The sequence below is a fragment of the Antedon bifida genome, chromosome 1 (assembly GCF_963402885.1).
Source record: "Antedon bifida chromosome 1, ecAntBifi1.1, whole genome shotgun sequence".
Lineage (NCBI taxonomy): Eukaryota > Metazoa > Echinodermata > Crinoidea > Comatulida > Antedonidae > Antedon > Antedon bifida.
The window spans coordinates 2,402,277-2,424,735 of record NC_136226.1 but is presented as its reverse complement, the minus strand read 5'-3'; the positions used below and the strand labels follow the sequence as shown (position 1 = coordinate 2,424,735).

The 22,459-nt window shown below is 31.7% G+C and overlaps 1 protein-coding gene across 2 annotated transcripts in view; it reads left to right on the top strand.

Annotated features, from left to right (window-relative positions):
- The first annotated feature begins 7,457 nt into the window (after positions 1-7,457).
- The window catches only part of LOC144837343 (tensin-3-like), a 191,018-nt gene continuing 176,016 nt past the window's right edge, over positions 7,458-22,459 (top strand). The window contains exons 1-2 of one of the 2 annotated variants that reach the window (XM_078692407.1): positions 7,458-7,535; positions 7,778-8,076. In XM_078692407.1, the coding sequence (XP_078548533.1) occupies positions 7,972-8,076 (105 nt within the window). In that variant the 5' untranslated portion in view covers positions 7,458-7,535; positions 7,778-7,971. Of the gene's footprint in view, positions 7,536-7,777; positions 8,077-22,459 lie in introns of those variants that run through there. The other variant, XM_078692425.1, reaches the window with a different exon arrangement.

Sequence of the window (22,459 nt, the reverse complement as noted above, 5' to 3'; positions counted from 1 at the left end):
TGGCTCAGTCGTCTGAGCGTCGTGTTAACAACACGTATGTCGTGGGTTCGATTCCCACGCTGGTCGGTGGAATAGAGTTAAAGGCATGCGGCCACTGTGTTTGGGGTTCACAGATCATACGTCCCCCTTTCCACCACACATCATGAGGCGACAACATCAATGCATCTGGTGATGTGGTGGAAACGACCCCAAAAGGCTGTGGCAGGGCCTTAGTGCTGAGGCAGGGAGAGCACATTTACCATCTTTTTTTTTTGGCTCTTGCAAACTGCTTTGATGGTTTAAATTTTATGTTTAGCGCCCTCAATTTATTTTAATTAATAAAAAAAAGGGAATTAATTCTATTTGTTACGTGTTTAGAAGAGAATTAATTTATCTCATCGTAGTTTGGTATGCCGTGCGTTTGTTATGCAAATGAGTGTGCACATGTGCTGTAGGAAAGACGGTATTGTTAGTCATTCGCGATCAACACACAGCACTGTTCAATTTTTATTTTGTTAATCTTTTACATTAGGATTGTAATTCTACCGTTACACATTATAGTGTATTTTTAAATATCCGTTTCATGCAAGATAATTGTATTGTAGGCCTACTAATATGTTGTGAATAAAACTTTATGGCAGAATAAATAAATAAATATGTTTTAAGCAGATCTTCGAAATTGAAGCATGAAGTCGGGTTTTTTTTAAAACCCAACCTAAAATTCGCATCTGGATAGTTGAAATTTAACATTATAATTATCAAAGGTGATATGATAAATCTAATTGTTTTCTAAATTATAGAAATATTAAAATTAGTAAGTAGGCTTTTGTGTGCTAGCTCTGTTTGTATTTCATAATTTTGTTTTGTTGAATTACCGTCACGGCTGCGTGCATTGCATGTCTCACACTTGGGAAACAATTACCATTGTATGGCTGGTCCTGAAGACTTTTATATTTCGTTTCATAATTTCCGGGGACTCAGCTTTCATTCTTAGCTCTGCCCCAACCATGGTGAGCTTAACTGGAGACTTAATATTGAATTTCATATTTCAATAAATATTTTTTTCAAAATTGTCTTTGCTCAGCCCCAATCATGGTGGGGTAGTGAAGACTCTTATATATCATGTTTCAAAATACTATAGGTGTCATTTCTGGGGACCTTGTAGCTATTTTAAACAGTTTGGTAAGCCCTGCGTTGTTATGCAAATGAGTTTGTGCAGGTGTAATGGGGAAGATGGTATTGTTAGTCCTACGCGGTGAACACGCCACAAAATTAAATTTAAAAGTTAAATTTTGATTTTGTTAATCTTTATTAGAAATTCTAATCATGAAAAGATACAATTTTCCGGGCGGGAATCTAGAAACTCCCCTCCTTCTTTAGTTTAGTGATATAAAATAGAAATAAGTCACTGAATTTTATTTTCTTTCCGTATGTTAATACACACTGTGCACAAGTGGACCCAATTTGGAGCCAGGGGAGCACAGCGATATAAAATAGAAATAATTAGTCACTGAATTTTAATATCTTTTCGTATTTTAATACACATTGCTCAATTTGAACCCTATTTGGAGCCAGGGGAGCACAGTGATATAAAATAGAAATAAGTCACTGAATTGTAATATCTTATCGTATTCTAATGTACAATGTACTCAAATGTACCCAATTTGGCACCAGGCGAGCACAGTGGTATAAAATAGAAATAATTCACGGAATTTTAATATCTTTTCGTAATAAGCATATTTGAATACCTACCGGTATGTTCGACAATACAGTGTCACATATCTCTATTTAAAAAAAAACAATATTAAAAAAAAAAAAATATCCGTCGAGGTTTGAACCCCAGCCGATAGCACTCAAAACTGAGCATTACCCGTTACGCCACCAAGTACATGACTGAAAAGCTGATAATAGTCTATTTATACGTGTATTACGTAATTGATCATTACGTCATAAATATCCTATTAACCTTGCTAAAACCAAAATGATCAGTTGGCTCAGTCGTCTGAGCGTCGTGTTAACAACACGTATGTCGTGGGTTCGATTCCCACGCTGGTCGGTGGAATAGAGTTAAAGGCATGCGGCCACTGTGTTTGGGGTTCACAGATCATACGTCCCCCTTTCCACCACACATCATGAGGCGACAACATCAATGCATCTGGTGATGTGGTGGAAACGACCCCAAAAGGCTGTGGCAGGGCCTTAGTGCTGAGGCAGGGAGAGCACATTTACCATCTTTTTTTTTGGCTCTTGCAAACTGCTTTGATGGTTTAAATTTTATGTTTAGCGCCCTCAATTTATTTTAATTAATAAAAAAAAGGGAATTAATTCTATTTGTTACGTGTTTAGAAGAGAATTAATTTATCTCATCGTAGTTTGGTATGCCGTGCGTTTGTTATGCAAATGAGTGTGCACATGTGCTGTAGGAAAGACGGTATTGTTAGTCATTCGCGATCAACACACAGCACTGTTCAATTTTTATTTTGTTAATCTTTTACATTAGGATTGTAATTCTACCGTTACACATTATAGTGTATTTTTAAATATCCGTTTCATGCAAGATAATTGTATTGTAGGCCTACTAATATGTTGTGAATAAAACTTTATGGCAGAATAAATAAATAAATATGTTTTAAGCAGATCTTCGAAATTGAAGCATGAAGTCGGGTTTTTTTTAAAACCCAACCTAAAATTCGCATCTGGATAGTTGAAATTTAACATTATAATTATCAAAGGTGATATGATAAATCTAATTGTTTTCTAAATTATAGAAATATTAAAATTAGTAAGTAGGCTTTTGTGTGCTAGCTCTGTTTGTATTTCATAATTTTGTTTTGTTGAATTACCGTCACGGCTGCGTGCATTGCATGTCTCACACTTGGGAAACAATTACCATTGTATGGCTGGTCCTGAAGACTTTTATATTTCGTTTCATAATTTCCGGGGACTCAGCTTTCATTCTTAGCTCTGCCCCAACCATGGTGAGCTTAACTGGAGACTTAATATTGAATTTCATATTTCAATAAATATTTTTTTCAAAATTGTCTTTGCTCAGCTCCAATCATGGTGGGGTAGTGAAGACTCTTATATATCATGTTTCAAAATACTATAGGTGTCATTTCTGGGGACCTTGTAGCTATTTTAAACAGTTTGGTAAGCCCTGCGTTGTTATGCAAATGAGTTTGTGCAGGTGTAATGGGGAAGATGGTATTGTTAGTCCTACGCGGTGAACACGCCACAAAATTAAATTTAAAAGTTAAATTTTGATTTTGTTAATCTTTATTAGAAATTCTAATCATGAAAAGATACAATTTTCCGGGCGGGAATCTAGAAACTCCCCTCCTTCTTTAGTTTAGTGATATAAAATAGAAATAAGTCACTGAATTTTATTTTCTTTCCGTATGTTAATACACACTGTGCACAAGTGGACCCAATTTGGAGCCAGGGGAGCACAGTGATATAAAATAGAAATAATTAGTCACTGAATTTTAATATCTTTTCGTATTTTAATACACATTGCTCAATTTGAACCCTATTTGGAGCCAGGGGAGCACAGTGATATAAAATAGAAATAAGTCACTGAATTGTAATATCTTATCGTATTCTAATGTACAATGTACTCAAATGTACCCAATTTGGCACCAGGCGAGCACAGTGGTATAAAATAGAAATAATTCACGGAATTTTAATATCTTTTCGTAATAAGCATATTTGAATGCCTACCGGTATGTTCGACAATACAGTGTCACATATCTCTATTTAAAAAAAAAACAATATTAAAAAAAAAAAATATCCGTCGAGGTTTGAACCCCAGCCGATAGCACTCAAAACTGAGCATTACCCGTTACGCCACCAAGTACATGACTGAAAAGCTGATAATAGTCTATTTATACGTGTATTACGTAATTGATCATTACGTCATAAATATCCTATTAACCTTGCTAAATCCAAAATGATCAGTTGGCTCAGTCGTCTGAGCGTCGTGTTAACAACACGTATGTCGTGGGTTCGATTCCCACGCTGGTCGGTGGAATAGAGTTAAAGGCATGCGGCCACTGTGTTTGGGGTTCACAGATCATACGTCCCCCTTTCCACCACACATCATGAGGCGACAACATCAATGCATCTGGTGATGTGGTGGAAACGACCCCAAAAGGCTGTGGCAGGGCCTTAGTGCTGAGGCAGGGAGAGCACATTTACCATCTTTTTTTTTGGGCTCTTGCAAACTGCTTTGATGGTTTCAATTTTATGTTTAGCGCCCTCAATTTATTTTAATGTAAAAAAAAGGGAATTAATTCTCTTCGTTACGTGTTTAGAAGAGAATTAATTTATCTCATCGTAGTTTGGTATGCCGTGCGTTTGTTATGCAAATGAGTGTGCACATGTGCTGTAGGAAAGACGGTATTGTTAGTCATTCGCGATCAACACACAACACTGTTCAATTTTTATTTTGTTAATCTTTTACATTAGAATTGTAATTCTACCGTTACACATTATAGTGTACTTTAACATATCCGTTTCATGCAAGATATTGTATTGTAGGCCTACTAATATGTTGTGAATAAAAGTTTATAGTAGAATAAATAAATTAAGCAGATCTTCGAAATTGAAGCATAATTATGAAGTCGAGTTATTTAAAACCCAACCTAAAATTCGCATCTGGATAGTTGAAATTTAACATTATAATTATCAAAGGTGATATGATAAATCTAATTTTTTTCTAAATTATAGAAATATTAAAATTAGTAAGTAGGCTTTTGTGTGCTAGCTCTGTTTGTATTTCATAATTTTGTTTTGTTGAATTACCGTCACGGCCGCGTGCATTGCATGTCTCACACTTGGGAAACAATCACCATTGTATGGCTGGTCCTGAAGACTTTTATATTTCGTTTCATAATTTCCGGGGAGTCAGCTTTCATTCTTAGCTCTGCCCCAAACATGGCGAACTTAACTGGAGACTTAATATTGAATTTCATATTTCAATAAATATTTTTTTCAAAATTGTCTTTGCTCAGCCCCAATCATGGTGGGGTAGTGAAGACTCTTATATATCATGTTTCAAAATACTAGGTGTCATTTCTGGGGACTTTCTAGCTATTTTAAACAGTTTGGTAAGCCCTGCGTTGTTATGCAAATGAGTTTGTGCAGGTGTAATGGGGAAGATGGTATTGTTAGTCATACACGGTGAACACGTCACAAAATTAAATTTAAAAGATAAATTTTGATTTTTGTTAATCTTTATTAGAAATTCAAATCATGTAAAGATACAATTTTCCGGGCGGGAGTCTAGAAACTCCCCTCCTTTAGTTTACAAAAGTAATCTTGAAAAGAACCCCATGTGGAAAAGAAGCCTATCCGTTGAAAAGAAGCCACCGTGCCCAAGAGTACTAAAAAATTTGGAACATTCGGGGTGTTATGGTGTCTATTTAATGGAAAAATGAATGCCGTACACTTTTGTTTATGATTTAAGGTCCACTTGCCTAGGCCTGACATTTTCAACCCTCCAAATATCTCTCTTTCAAAAAAAAACCAATATTCATAAAAAAAAATATCCGTAGAGCATTACCCGTTGCACCACAAACTGAAACATAACTGATGAACAGCTGATAATTGTCTATCAGCTGTATTTATACGTGTATTACGTAACTCATTATTACATCATAAATATCCTATTAACCTTGATAAAACCAAAATGATCAGTTAGTTCAGTCGCCTGAGCGTCGTGTTGACAACACGTATGTTGTGGGTTCGATTCCCACGCTGGTCGGTGGAATAGTGTTAAAGGTATGCGACCACTGTGTTTGGGGTTCATAGAATTGTACGTCCCCCTTTCCACCACACATCTTGAGAAGGCACTGGCAATGCATCTGGTAATGATGTGGTGGAAACGAACCCAAGGCTGCTGCAGGAGAGCACAATTTTTACTCTTTTTTTGGCTTTCGCTACATGTATTTGATCTCATAAATTTTATGTTTAGCGGCCTAAATTTTAATGTAAAAAAAGGAATTAATTATCTTCGTTACGCGTTAGTGTTGAGAAGAGAATGTATCTCTCATCATAGTTTGGTATGCCGTTCGTTGTTATACAAATGAGTTTGTGCAGGTGTAGTGGGAAAGATGGTATTGTTAGTCATTCGTGGTCAACGCGCCCCACTGTTAAATTTTGATTTTGTTAATCAATGTTGCAACATTGGTAGCGAAATGTCCGATTCTTCATAGTAGTTGGTGTGTATGGCCGCACCGTCCCAGAATAAACAGTTAGTCTCCGATGGTTTTTGTATGGGGTTAATGGACAGTGAAATAAGATCAAATATAGAACATTTGCAAAGATGCCGATTTCCAGACCAATTTCGAAGCTTAGACTAATTCCGCCGCCGGGCTAGGCCATAGGCATATACGAAGTCGAGTTTTTAAAGTAGAAAACCCCACCTAAAATGTTGAAGTCGCATCTGGATAGTTGAAATTTTAACATTATCATAATTATCATAGGTGACTATGTATAGTAATAAGTATAAGTAAGTGCATTTCTGGGCTCTATTTTCATTGCTCTGCTTCAACCATGGATGGGCTAGTACTGGAGACTTAATATTTAATTTTATATTTCAATGAATAGGTGCACTTTCCGGGGACAAGCTCATATATTGTCCTGGTGAGTCTTATATAGTTTGCTTCATTCAAATCATGTAACGCCATTTTTTCGGGCGTCTTTGCTCAGCCCCAATCATGGTGGGGTACTGAAGATTCTTATGCATGTTGTTTAAAAACATAATAGATGTCATTTTCGGGTACCTTGTAGCTCTATTTTAAACAGTTTGGTATGTGCGTGCGTTGTTATGCAAATGAGTCTGTGCAGGTGTATTATGGTAAAGATGGTATGTTAGTCATTCGCGGTCAACACGCCACACTGTTAAATTTTGATGCTGTTAATTATTTATATTAGAAGATTTTTCAAATAAAATCATGTAAATAAAATATATAAGGAGCACATTGGCTTCTTTTCGAGGTTTTATGGCAGTCTATTTAATGGAAAATAATGCCATGCAACTTTGTTTCTGATTTAAAAAAAGTTCCACTTGACATTTACAATCCTCAAAATATCTCTCTTTCAAAATAAAAGAAAAACATTATTTTCCATTAAAAAAAAAAATCCACTGGCGCCAAATTTTAACCAAGTTATTCATTGTCGTAGAAAAAAAAATTAACAAATATAATGATTTCTTGTCGGTCGACGGTGTCTGACAATTGATATTTTAGCTTTGCTAAATCACGTTTTGTTCAAAGTAGATAACTATTAGGTACCATTATAATTGCAAAATAAACAATAAAACTTGTTAAAAATGTTTTTTGGGAGGGAAAAACACTATCTCTTCTAAGACCTTTATGGGATTTTGGAAAGCAGGAGAAAGTTTATAATGAGACTGTCGTATGGTGGCGCTATACAATTTAAAATCCAGCTCCAAAATCAAAACAACAAGGCTGACACACATTTCGGTGAATAAACATATTTATCATCTTATTATCTTGCCACGACGTTTGATAAACAAGGAATTTTGCCAGCCGGTAATTATATTTAGCGTTTGCAATTATGAGCACTACAATTTGATATTTTATGTATGTTTAGCGATGTTTTAACTTTACTAGCTAGGCCTACATTTACGTCGCAGTAAGTATCACACCACCACTCGGCCGATTTGTGCATGATATGTTTTGCTGTGTCCCATGAGTCCTTGTGAAAAATGAATGGTTATATTTTCTTCGATTGTTTTTCAAGTGTAATAATTACGTACGTATGTTTTAATTAGGTTTTTGAATCAAGAATCTATAATGAAGTATTTGATGTAAAAAATCCTTCTTTTGAAAGTGAATTTACAATTTGAAAATCCTACCACAATCAGGATTTGGTAGTCAGACTATCAAGTATCATCATATCAGGATAATAAACCCACTACAGTGTCATGATTGACAACTGACATATTGATACCTCCATGATCAAATAATGTGGGCGAAGTTTAAAGAAAGTCAGCGTTTGGCCAGCAAGTGGTCGGAAGAGTTGCACATCTACAGTACTATTCCAGCAACAAGTGACACGATACTGGGAGAGGTAAGTTATAATTGTTCAATAAATCTTATGTCTAAAAATTAATTTTATCAAAATTAATGAGTATATGATTTTGGACCTTTTTCCATATTATGGTATCTTTCACAATATCAGACAGCTTTTTCTTTGACCCATTTATTTGTAATCACTAAATAATGTTTTATATAGGTTTTTGTATCTGTGTTGCCAAAATGTTGACTCTATGTCAATCCACTGTCAGCTAAATTAAATTTATACAGCAGTAATTGTGTTGTTTGGTTTTATTGAAATAATTGCATGATAATTCATAAGATACCTGTAGAATGAAATATAAATGAACACAAAAAATTGTCTCTTTTTCACCATCCATTTATGGAAAGCTGGCTATCAACTAAACATAACACTATACAGACCTATCATTAAATATTAGCAAAATGCTCACCCATAGGCCTACTGTGTACCTAAACTATAGGGTGCCCTCACAGCTCAGGAAATTATCGGAACAGCAATAGATCGGACAAACAGCTAGATAACATGCCCTTGAGGCCCAGCGGTATAAACGGCCCTTGAGACTCGGTATACGTGGCCTCTATTGCATCATGACTGCACGCTATATAAATATAAAATAACCATGGATGCCGAGTAAAATGTTATTATGCAGTAGTAAAAATTTATGTAATATACTGAACTATTATGATTTAGCTTAAAGTGTGTGTGTACTTTGTCGACTAAAGCATGACATATCGGTTTGATTGAACGCAGTTGATCAAACCTAATGTGTCCTTTATAAAACTAATGAAACATATATCCAGTGTATCATCGTTCAGAAATTGAGTTTTAAAATACATTTGTTATAATCTAAACAGAGCTAATAATGTTCTATAATATCAACTCTTTAGTTTTAGAGTGTACATCAATTTGTTATAAGCATTTTGCTTTTTTTTAAATAAAAATTTTCTAAATATTTTATGTTAATTAATGTACTTACTCATATCAATGATATTTCACATTATTTTGAAGGATTAATATTTTACTATTATCACATTTGTGCAAAATTAATATATTTACTGTATTTATTATGGTGTATTGACTAATTGTCATTGTGGCCAGAATTTCAAATTGTACAACTTTTACAATCAGATGCATGGCTAAAAAATATTTTTAAAAAGTTTTCATGTTTCGTTTCTTAATCAAATGTATTGCAGGTCTTCAAATTCCATATAGTAATATCTGTCTGTGTGTCTATTTTACTCTCACAACCCACCAACCCCGTAAGCCATATTCCCCATCCCTATCTCCTTGTTTTAAATTGTCATAAGCATCAGAAGTTTACACTGCGATAAAAATCATAATAAAATGAATAAATGATTCTATATTGGTGTTTGTACTTAAAACAAAGGGTCAAGATTGACCTTTTATAAAGCAGCATAAGCTAGCCTCAATTAGTTTCTCATAGTCAATGTTATAAAACCACATTTATTGCTGTTTGCTATTAGGATAATTGTGCAACATACTCTACAGAAGTCACTTTATGTAGGCTAGAGTGTCTCATTCTCAAGCAACTATTCACATACAGTAATACATGTAGTAAAGATTTAGTATGCTTGTCTTGTGATCGTAGATCGTTTTTGCCTGAGATTTTTACTGAAGTTCAATTTTATAGGACAGTGTAGGTGGTTTTTATAACCAGTATCATACACTATGATACTTAAGATTAATAGTTTCACAAGAAAAATAACCTACGCTTTATTTAAAAGAACATCATATTTCTAGCAATAATTACCTCTGCCTAGGAGGTTATTTTTCCCATAATTCTAAAAAATGATGTTGTTTAATATTAATACCACAGAATATAACTTACAAGTAAAAAATATAAAAGATCTGTTTTGTTTTTTTTGTAATTCACTTTATGACCACAATTTATTACTAAGACAAATATTAAGAAATTGAAATAGAAGGTTAATATACATTTCTTTGTTTTATTTATCATTAATTGGATTTGAATATGTATAATTATTTTTTATAATGGTTATCAGATTCTAAACAGAAAAAGAAAATAAACGTCAGTCCCCCTGAGAATAAGAACTGACCAATCACAAAGTGAAATACTCCAAGACTATTGATTTACTTGTAATACAAAGATTTATCTTTTAACATTAGGAAACTATCAGAGATAAAGATCACATGATTTTGCTTATTATTTTTAATAAGTTTATTAACTTTATATTGGACAGGACAGTCAGATATTTGATTAAATTGTTCATCTGATAAAACTTTAAACATTTATTTAGCTGTAGTGCTAATTTGTTTTGGCTGACACTAGTGCAGATCCTGGGGGTTGAAGAGGACATATCAACCTCCACCTCCCCCCCCCCCCCCCCCACCTAACTACATTTCATAGAGGCAGGATGATCCCACTTTTCAGTCAGACCAAAAAATGTGTATAAAACAGCAACTTTGTTTTTCAGCAGATCAGTGCCTTTGAGTACTGTATGGAAATGAATTGAATAAAATGAATAAAATATTAATATTTTTTATGCATTATTCAACATGGGTCTGATTAAAAAACAAATGGGGTCCAAAATATTTCCCTGTTGCTGTACAGTTGTTCCCTATTGTTTTCATAAATTTCTTTCATTTCATTCAAGTTATTTTATTTCAGAAAACAATGTGTCATTTATTATTTTAAAGTATTTGTTGTCTTGTTTTGCCCTGCATATGCTTGGTCCTTCAAGCTGTGACCTGGGATGTTTGTAATGTTACATTCGTATGTTTTTTATTTGAAATAAAGGATGAATTTACTACGTAAACAAAAAAATGCAAAAGAAACAAATTGCAAGATAATTTCATTTAAAGTATAGTTTTATCTTGAGAATATTGATACTTCATTCAAAGGTATTAAGTTAAATATTTTATTTATGAGACAAATGACTACATACGTTTGTGGTAATGCTTTTGCAATTATTTTTTATTGCACAGTGTATTATTTCACAAGTTTAAAAATTGAATAATTTATTGCATTGCGGGCATTGATATTTTGATTTATAGATTTGTTTCTTAATTCATGTTTCCTGGCAACTAAATGAAGTACGAGAATTATACATGTCACTCACAACACCTAAAGTCATTATAATAAAATCATTTCTCACATATTGACGTCATTAAAAACTGCTGACAGGTAGAAATAAAAACATTTGACCTTTGACTTCCAGTCTGATTAGATAAAAATTAACTCATTTTAAAACTCATTTTTCCTGTTTTATGCGGGTCAATGAATTACAGTAGCAAGCTTGATATTCTTAAGATCATATTACACACCAAAATTGAATAATAATTAGTTTAATCAAAACATTTTTTTTTTAAACTGAGTATTCTTCCGATCTGCCAAATAAAAAAATTGTAGTTTTACATCCGATTCCCTTATAACATTTGGAGCAGCATGACTTATTTTAATACTACTGTATTAGCTATCTCCCCCTTCCTCTTCCCAATTTATTTATTTATTTTTATTTATTCAATTTCCAACCAACATTATACAAACAAGTGTGGATGGAGTACCCTGAGGATTGCCAACAGTGCAAGCACTATCGAAGTGGCTCTCCAATACTCCAAACCACATACATAAATCACATATAAATTGAAAACACACAACAACTTTAATATATATAAAATACAGATAAAAAGATTTATAAATATGAAAACAACAGTATTTAACAAAAATGTTCGTATTAGTACATTTTTACTAAAATGTGAACTTGTATGCCTCGTCTGAGAACCAAGGTTAAAGAAGAATTAGTTTTAAGGCCTAAGGGTTTATAAAACACCTCAAATGACCAGTGAATATTATTGTACTGTAATATGAAAGTTTAAAAAATGTTAAAAGATATGAATCATAATAGGTGTGTATTTTTCTGTTTTTATAGATATTGTCACCGGAAGATGTCACCCTTGTAATTTATAATTAATAAAGGATATCTTATTACTTACTCATAATTACCAAACCATAGAGATATTATATTCACTATAATGTCTCTATGACAAAACTTAGCTTAGTTCGGTTTAATTGTGGTTCTGTATAGTACACTGTGTGTTTCAAAATGGATAAAAAATAAGGTTGACATTGTCTCAACATTTGGTTTTATGCTACAATCGTCTTCTGAAGAATTTATATATATTATTAAAGCTTCTCATTGATATAATTGATTGATTGATCACTTTATTTCAGAATAACAAAATTCCACATACAAAACAAAATACACTAACATAAAAAGATTTTATCCAATTTAGTGACAAGTTAAACCATAACAGATCCTAAAAATTGAAGATCATTTTCATCATTCACTTAAAAAACTCTTATTCTAAAACCATAGACGCACTTGTACAGTAGTATAAACATATGATTATAGATTATGTCATTTATATAATATTTGTTGTTTTTGTTTGAGCTGCTTCAAAGTATAATAGCACTGTAATCAAGCCTGTTTTAGAGCTGTTTCGCAATATGATATTATCATCAATAATGATGAAAGACGTGTTGAGATTATCATTCTTCAGTGAGATGTGAGAGTGCATTATCAAGATGTACACGCAATTTAGATTATATGCATATATATAAGCATACACAGTTATTTATATTTTTTAGAGTAGCTTTTTATTGGCTCACCAATGATTTCTTTATCACAATGCAATATTTTGCACTCATCATAAAATAAATAAATAACAGCACTAATGTAATGGGCACTTTAACAATCTTTTTGCAATCTGCTTTTTTTTTTTCAAACACGGCAGCGCTACATATAATTTTATCAGTGTGTCAAAAAATATGTAGATATAAAAAAATAGTTCATAATTTTATTTTACCTGTCAAATGGGAAGTGTGACCCTGTATTGTCCCCTGTTGAACGTTTATGAGTAGAATAAAGAGAATTTCATGAGTTGAAAGATTAACTGAGGTGAATACAAAACTGCTGTCTCATCACTAGAGCTTATTTTTACTAAATTTATAATTTCCAATAAATTCATTTTTACAACTGAAAAACATAAATTTAGATTATTCAAATCATTACTAAAAATTACCATCGGGAAAACAAATTAGTTCAGCTCGATTTAACACACATTAGCTAAAAAGTTTTTTAACAATTTTAATTCACAATTCGTGGTTATAAATTAAACTTGTAAATGACTGAATAATTTGTGCTAATGCACTTTAATCTTGTATAGTTTATTAGGGTTATTAACTAAGAATCATTGATGCATGACAATTTGTAATGTAGAATACTGCTAAAACCTGTTTGCTGCCCTCTATTTTTGTATAACAATGATTTTGTTACTGCGTGACACACTAAAGCTCTGTTTCCACAGGTTGAATGCAAAAATGCTCAATTATTATCCATCATGTTTGATTGGTCAAATCAATGTACATGTACTTCCTTGCATTGCGTCCAAATGAGAAACAAGTATCTATACTGTAACTTTTTCGTATGTATTTTATTAGATTTTTATTATTGTATTAACTGTTTTATAGTTGCTTACTAAGTTTTTTAGGTCATCAACCACGTACAGTACAGCTTTTTGTTGATGGACCTATTCATATTTTAATGTATTTCTATGTTTTTAATGGTATTTTTTTTTCTCTTTGGATGAATAAATTAATGAAATAACCCTCGCCACGTTTTGTTGTTCAGTTCCATTAGTACCATTAGTACCATTAAATATCACCATGAAATATCACCATGAAATATCACCATTAAATATCACCATTAAATATCACCATTAAATATCATCATGAAATATCACCATTAAATATCACCATTAAATATCACTTTTCCATTTGTAGTTGAATTAACCAATCAAATGGCTGGATGTACTCAGGTGTGTTAAAAAACTATGGTATTATAACTCATCATTAATAATACCTAATTATAGCAATATTAAAACGTTCTATTTATTAATAATAAAACAGCATATGGTTCATAATAATAAAGCTTGTCTAATTATATGATTAACTAGGCTAACATAATCTGCCTATTGAGCATCAATGGGTACAATAGAGTTAAATGCCACTTATTCTGTGTATTGGAATCCCATGGCGCTGTCTGGCTCGAAGCCAAAACAAATGTTTTGAAATGTATACCATTATTAGTTACTGGACTCGATGAGACAGAGTATAGATCCTGCGCTGCATCAGTCCTGCTGGCTCCTCCGTTAATGTTAGTATCAGATTGTTTTCTATAAGTAGGTCACGTTTAATTAAATATTGTTGATTGAAGGTATAGTACAGTTTTTTTTTAATTTCTTTTCAGTATTAAAAATCTTCATATTTATCAATTTCATTTTGAAAATTGTCATGTGTAATTATTATTATTATACTGTAGTTATAAAAATTGAAGCTGTCTTGATTGTTTATAGATTAAAATCTAGAATTGCTGTTGTTTAGAATATTGTGGCAAAATATTGAAAATACAGTAGGTAAAAAAACCATTTTAAACAACATGGAGATAGGCTTTATTTAAGCAGGATCTGTGGAAAATCTGATAAAAGGTTGGTAAAATGTATTTTTAAGATATATAGAAACATCATATTCACAGAACTGTGTACACTATATAATAGTTTATAATGAATGTACTCACTTGGATATATCCTGAACATCCCATTGAGACATGGTAACTGTCATGGTTTCCGTATAAAATGATTCAATTGTTGATAAATGAAGGGCTGAAGAGGAACACCAAGGTAACTCCCTACTCTTTCTGAAAGATGCACTGGGTTCTTTAAGTGCATACAAGCTGATTATGTAGGATACTATTGCACCATGTAGGGTACTATTTCACTATCATATAAAATACTATTTTACCATCATGTAGGGTACTATTATAGTCTTCTGATTCTGTACAGTTGTTTTGAGAGAGCAGTTTAAATTTGTGTGATTTACTTTTTTTCTTACCACGCCATTGACCTTAACCTATTACAATTAGACTTGATGTCTCAAATTCAGCGTTAAAATGATTGATTGATTGAATCTCAAGAAGTGGCTTCTTGTCATTAAATTAAACACATGATTTAACAAATTCTTTTTTTACGCTTCATCACAAACCTGTTACTCTTACTAATTGGCGAGCATTCTGTCAATAATTTCCAATCGAATGCCTTTGAGAAGAAGTTAGTGGTATTTCACACTCGTCTACTCACAAATAGGAACTTACTTTGTTCCCGTATCAAAAGAAGTATTTATATTTGATGATAATTGGATATTTATTTCTATATACCTTTATGTTATTGCAGTAGACAGTGATAGTAATTTTAATTAAGCCACTTGATCTGTTTGATACTTTATAACAGCAAAAGTAAGTGTTGTAGGTGGATCCAACAAATGGGCCCCAATAATAAATTACAATCCAAAGGATAAGATTAGATTCATTAAATGAATTTCAATACTTAATTTCACAGTCTATACCGTGCCTATATCATGTCTATAACTTACCTGGATAAACCGTCATAAGCCATTGCCCTTGTTTCTAAATCAATAAGGTAAAAATACACTCATAGACTACCAACACCATTTCTGGTTTGTGTAATATTTATTTCAAAATCCTAGAACCTCCTGCTGACATTCTACCATTCTTCCCATTGTACATGATGGAGACATATCCCTATTCAGAGGTTGGGCAAATAAATATTTTTGTTTATTGAAATGACCAGGTACTCTCCCCCTACTTTACTGTACTTCTATTTTCTTTATGCATACTTTTAAGGAATGTATTTTATGTTTACTCTAGTGGGCAAGTCCAGATTTATCTGTATACTTTTGGTTCCAATTTCTATTTACTTAACTCCCACTTGTATCAAATGAATAAAAAGAATAATAACATGTTTGTTTATACTTGAAGTTACATAAATACAATATTTTTTAATTGAATACTATTTTATCATCTTTTAGATCTTAAATAAATGACAATATTTTAAAGGAGTGTAGTGGTATGGAAAATTCAATAGAGCTGCTTAATAAAAGAAAACCAAAAGTCATAAGACTAAGTTTAATATATAAATATACACATTATTTTCTGATTCTCCTGAAACAGGCTCGGGCCTCCCTGACAGAGAGTGGAGGATAGCGGTCGAGACATTAATAATAGAAGTACTACACTTAAGCATAAACCATTATCAAATCGTGAACCTTAAGCTCTGTCTACTGTACACTAAAAAATGCCCAAATATGGTATAGTGATATGACATCACCATATCCATATGGGCACATAACATTTTTTGTCACTTAAAGTTTGATAGCATAAACAAAAATGATAATTATAATACATAAAGATACTATTAATTTTCAGTTGTGCAATGTGTTACTTCTCTTTTAAATATCTTGAAAATGGCCTAAAACCCTTTTAAGAAAATTAATGAAGTGCCAACAATAATTATGCTGAAAGCATTTTGTGTTTTAAATTCTAAACAATTTTCAGAGAAAAAATAAATAAGGTAATATCATTTTTTTAGAATTTCATGACGTAAAGAGTATTTAGCAAAATATATATGAATATTACTTATAATTACATTACTTTGTATTGGTTTATTATTGAAGCGAGGCACCTATTCATTTGGGTCATATTATTAGAATGTTTTCATAACTTTACATTTATCTTTATTTATCCCTAGGCTATCCCAATATTAATTCCTGACCTTTTTCCTTTATTCCCATCTGATTCCTGATCAAATAGATTGGACAATGTCAACATCTTGATTGCTTTTATTTGCTAAAGCCATTAAGGGATCACTGTATAACAATCGATTGCATATAAGTGAAGTAGGTATCATTTGTCAGGTAAATTGTGTATCTTAGGAGTTACGACGACGGAACTAACTAAGCATACAGACAAAGTATTTAAAAGATACTGAGAATTTACAGTACGTAGTAAGATACGGAATATAAAAGATGAAATCAGTTTGTTTACATGTAGAATAAAGTTACTGTTGCAAAGTAAGTAATATCATATATTTGGATTCTATTTAAAAATAAGATACTTTTGGAGTATACTGTAAAGCTGAACTGTCACTTGTAATTGGTCAATTCGTTGTGCCAATGTCATTGCGTTGCGTCCAAGTCCAAACCAAGCTTGATATCTTCACAGACAAACTTGTGTAGTCTTCAACTATATACACAGAAAAATATTTAGCTTAAACCTTATTAATGTGTCTTCCATTGCAGGGTCATAGCCACCAGTACGGTTGGTAAGGTTTCAACCTGACCACTTTTTGACAGGGGCCTTTGACAACCCAGTAGCTTGAACCGAGAATTGTTCCCTTTCCTGGGGAAAACCACACCACTTTTTCTTTGTGGCTACATCACTGCATTAGCTTGTCCTAATTGGATAATATAATTATTATTAATAAGAAACAATATCTTTATGTTTATGTTGGTGTACAGTATCAATCAATGGTTGCCAATATTGATTTTTAGAGGTACTTCTGCCTGGTAATCAATCTTGATCCTAAAACCCAATCTCAGGCAACTGAAAACTACTTTGTTCTATCAGAGATTAATAATAGAAAAATGAAAATATAGTATGAAGCAAGGTAATGATTTAAGAAGTATTTTATTCTCGATATTAGTTTGTTTTACTCTATGATGTCATCAATAATGGTGTAGGCTACTCATGCCTTTAGTTTTTGAACTATAAAGTCTGTTTTCCAGTCAATGGTGAGTTACGATGAGTTACATTAAGTTTTAAAACTGTTCAGGTTGGGATTTAAAATCGATAATGATGGTCGAGCCGAACCACCAATATTTACACATTTTCAATGGTTGGGAAATCATTTAAACTTTGTTTAAGCGTTTCTATCGATCAACAACAACAATATCTGTCAGACAATGTCATTTTAAGGCAGCTTTAAAAACTCACCTTTTCAAAATTTTTCTGGAATTTTTATTATATTTTGTAAAACGCATTAAAGGCTTTAACATATAATACACACCATAAGCATATAAGTTATTATTAATTTTATTTATGTTCTGAAGAAAAGATTCTCTTTTGACCTTTTATGTTTGACATCAAATTTGGTAACGTTTTGGTGACAGATGGTTAGTACAGGTAACACAGTTGATAAACATTGAGGAGTGTTTCAGTATAGATCATCAATATTGATATAAGAGAGTATACAAATACATCATAATTCTCACCACCTTGCTACTGTACCGTACTGTATCATAAAGTTGTAGTAGTATACATAGATATGGGACAGACTGAAGCATTCAGAATAAGGTAGGCTATAGTACAATAGAACCTATTAAGGGGGACACCTTCAGGGCCCAACAGAGTGCTCAGTGTTAAAATATATATTTTTCTTGGTTTGTTTCATGGCAATGTTTTGTACATACTGTCAAGCTCAATTTGTATTTAGCCAATACTGAATCATTTGAAACTACTGCTGAAATAAAATATTAGATATTAATACGTACGATAAACAAAATACTAGTTAATCATAAACAAATGTTGAGTATTGTTCAATTGTTTTGTAGGTATTTAAACCAAAAACACAAGACTTAATCTTTAGAATTCTTCCTTCTCTTGTTCATTTAATTTTTCATATTGTTTTTTACTTTTGGATGTAAATAAATGTCTTTGAATTGGACACTGTATAGATTAGATTTATACCTAATATTAAACTAATAGTTAACCATAGAATATTTCTAAACACACAAATTAATACATTACTTATCAATGTCACCAATTTCAATAAAATAATTAGTTTGTGATTAGGAAGAAATAGTAAACTATGAAAATTAACAGAAGATGATGATAGTACTGTAGTCATTTAATTTAGCTAAAAAATATGAAGAATAATATAAAGTAACAACATAGTAAAAGTTGTGATCATGGGGTATCTTATAGGGTTGAAGCTAGTGAGTATCGTTCCTAGATGTTATATGTATATGTATATTATATTTTGTGCTAGTATTATTTAATCTCTATAATATAACATTATTTTGGTAACATTTATTAAATTTCCACACCTTCACCCTTAAATTCAGAAATTGTAATAATACTGCGTAGGTTGTTTTATTAAAAAATCTATCCATCTATAAATATGAAATTAAATTATTATATTTGCATTATTAATACCAGTTTCAAGGTCAATGGATTTATATTAAGTAGATGATATAATCTTAATTTTAATAAGAAATTTACCTTGTTTTTCTTTAGATAACCAATGATGACATATATTTTAATATTAAAAAATTCATTTTAATAATTAATTATTATTATTATTATTAATATTTAAAAAATTATAATTTGTTAATATAATTATTCATGTTGTTAGACTCGTTAGTTTAAGCTTTGCGTATTACTTGCCTGGTGTGGTACTGCTTACTTGGTGTTAAACTCAGCGTTATACATTAATAAATAAAATGCATAACTGATGTATTATAATTACGTATGAAAGCTGGTAACGCCATCTAAGCTTTGTGTAGCAGAATATATGCTATAACTACATTATATGTAGGTCAGTAATAACATAAAAGTGAGATATAGCTTGGTTGTTACAATAGAAGCACGCAGGTAATTATCATTATTTTACATTGTGTGTGTTTAGTCAACGGATCTAGGCCTACATTTTTTTTTAAATATAGAACACTTGTGTAGTATTCTTTCCACAGGTGTATACAGTTGTCAGAATAGGAAAGGCTTAGAAAAACGTAGGTAATCAAGTTTGTGTATGATCAGTATTGAGAAAGTAGACTGTAGGCCATAGTTTAACTTTTGGTACATTCAAATGTGTGTGGACAAACGTTACACGGTTGTACAAACCTGTTGGTGGTACATCAAAGTAATACTGGTGTGAACAAGAGAGTAAACCAATCATCCAATCGATTATGTTGATGTAAATTGGATATGATTTGAATTGGCTTAACCCCGCTTAACTTAGTTATATGCAGACTTAACTCTAGTTAAGCATACTTGCTTTACTTGATTTCTTTTTCAACTGTTCTTTCATTTTTCTCAACATTTTTCATTTGGTCCTATTTTGAATTGGTAGGTAAAAACTCATTTCCCACATCCAAGTTTCCCTTTTCGATATATAGATGTTAGAGAGTATAAGAGACCATTACAATCACAATATTGTGAAATTTTTAAAAAGAGAAATAGAAACCTTACCACTGAACTCCTTTTATATTACTAGATTTTAAGATTAAATATTATAGGGTATCATTGGAATTAATCACATTATATATTTATTGGAATAAGACGCTTTCTATTGTAAGTATTGTTTGGAGGTGTTTACTGGGCAAGAAACACAAGAACTCTGTCTTTTCAAGCTACAAATTGGATTAAACTGCTAGCCTTTCTTTTTGTGAACCATAAGCCATGATACGCTTGTATTGGTACACTATGGTATTAGATTAGAGGCTGTTATAGTCTTGCTAGAAATAGTGTAGTGCTAGTAGGAGTGAACTGTTAGACTTGAAATTTAAAAGTTACTGACAGAATTCAGGTAAGAAGTTTTTATTTTATCATATGTCCAACGAAAGCTAACTATACTTGAAATTTAAATTTTCAATTTATAAAAATTCAGGTAAGACATTTTGTTTTTATTCATCAATTATGACCAATTACAAGATGAAGACCACGGTTCAAATTTATCAAACTTGCTTAGCAAAAATAAAATAACAAATTTATTTGAAAAAGCCTCCCGCTTTGAATAAAACATAGAACATCGTTTAGAATGATCAACCGTTGAATAAATGCTCCAGAGACTTTAATCTGTTTCGTCCTTTCTAATTTCTTCAAATAAAGTCTACCGGATTACATACTAATTTTCATGTACTCCTAGTATTCTTTTTCATCATAATGTCATTTCATACCATAGGTTTACTAAAAGTCATCACCATTAAAAGTTAAAGTTGAACGTCTTTAATTTACAATTTGCGAGTGGTTTACTAATTGTTTATTACCAGAGAGGGTGAAGAGAAAAAACATATAACAGAATATTTTATGGTTACGGATTGTAGCAGTCTCCAAGATGAGGATGAACATTTCTTTATAATGATCAATAAAGCTACTTTTGATGACTTCTAAAAATAACTATTTTATAGTTGGATTATGATTGTCTGCTACATAATGATTTTTTTCAACTCATTTTGTCAAGAAATAATCAAGAACTGAATGTCTATGACTTTTGGAGACAAACTATAAAAGCCTTTGGAAGTTTAATTTCATTTTTTTTTTAACTTGATGTCTCATTTGTCAACATACTGCAAAAAGCTATGATTATTAGAAGTAGAATTTGTGTATAGCTGTTGATAACCTACAGAAATAACTCAACATGGTTTTATACTCAAGATAATAATAATACATGGAAATACTGCAAATAATGGATTATAAAATGAAATAGCATAATATTTGCTTTTTTGATGGATGATATTATTTGGAATATAACATAAATTCAAGTTATGCACACATAGGAATTACTATTGTGGTGGATATAAGGTGAACAATGTCATCATATTGGTGGTACAGGTCTGCTTACCCCCCTGTAGGCCCTCGTCACTGGTCATTGGAGATTGAAGAAGATTCACTGGTAAGACATACAACTTGTTTTATATGGTATTCAGGTACAAAAAAGAAAATTTATTTTATTTATTTAAGATAAACCGAGTGACCAAGTGTAATCCCATGTCAGAGTATAAGCCCACCTCCTAATTCAGACTAAATTTGATTCCCTCTCCTTTGGCGCTTGTCACTTTTTTGGAAATTGTTGAAGAATTTCTTGTAAGATAAAAATTGTGCAGTGCAGTGTAAGGGAAATTTAAAGATGTACTGACCAAATACAGCATAATTTATATTTTAAGCAAAATGTTGAGGGTCTATACTTAATCATATACTGCAGTGGTTTTAACAAAGTAAAATAATCCAGGACAAATTTTATTAAAACAACAAATATTTATTGGAAAAACTAACACAGAAATGTTTAAATATGTATACATTTAACTTACTATTTACTTCTTACTTTGATATTTATTTAGTACCATTCAAGTAAAAAAAAAAAGTGAAAAGCTGAAAAAAACTAGCAAAAAACCTTTTACAAATAGTGGTGCGTACTATTAATTCTCTCCCAAAATATCTATTGTGTGACTACTGTGTTCCTGTACTCAGCAAAAATCCCAGTGGGACAATAATCCTATTTATGAGTCCTAGGTTTGCTTGTTATTGTAAATTAAACGACTTTCGAATTTTCTTCTTGACATAATGTATCAACTATGATTACCCCCTCTATAGTTTAAACATCTAATAACTTTTTTCAACTAATCAATTATTTTAATATCAATTTGTTTCTAAACAATATACTAAATAGATCAATCACAATTACCCATTTGATTGTACCAATAAATATTATTCCATTTTATGTG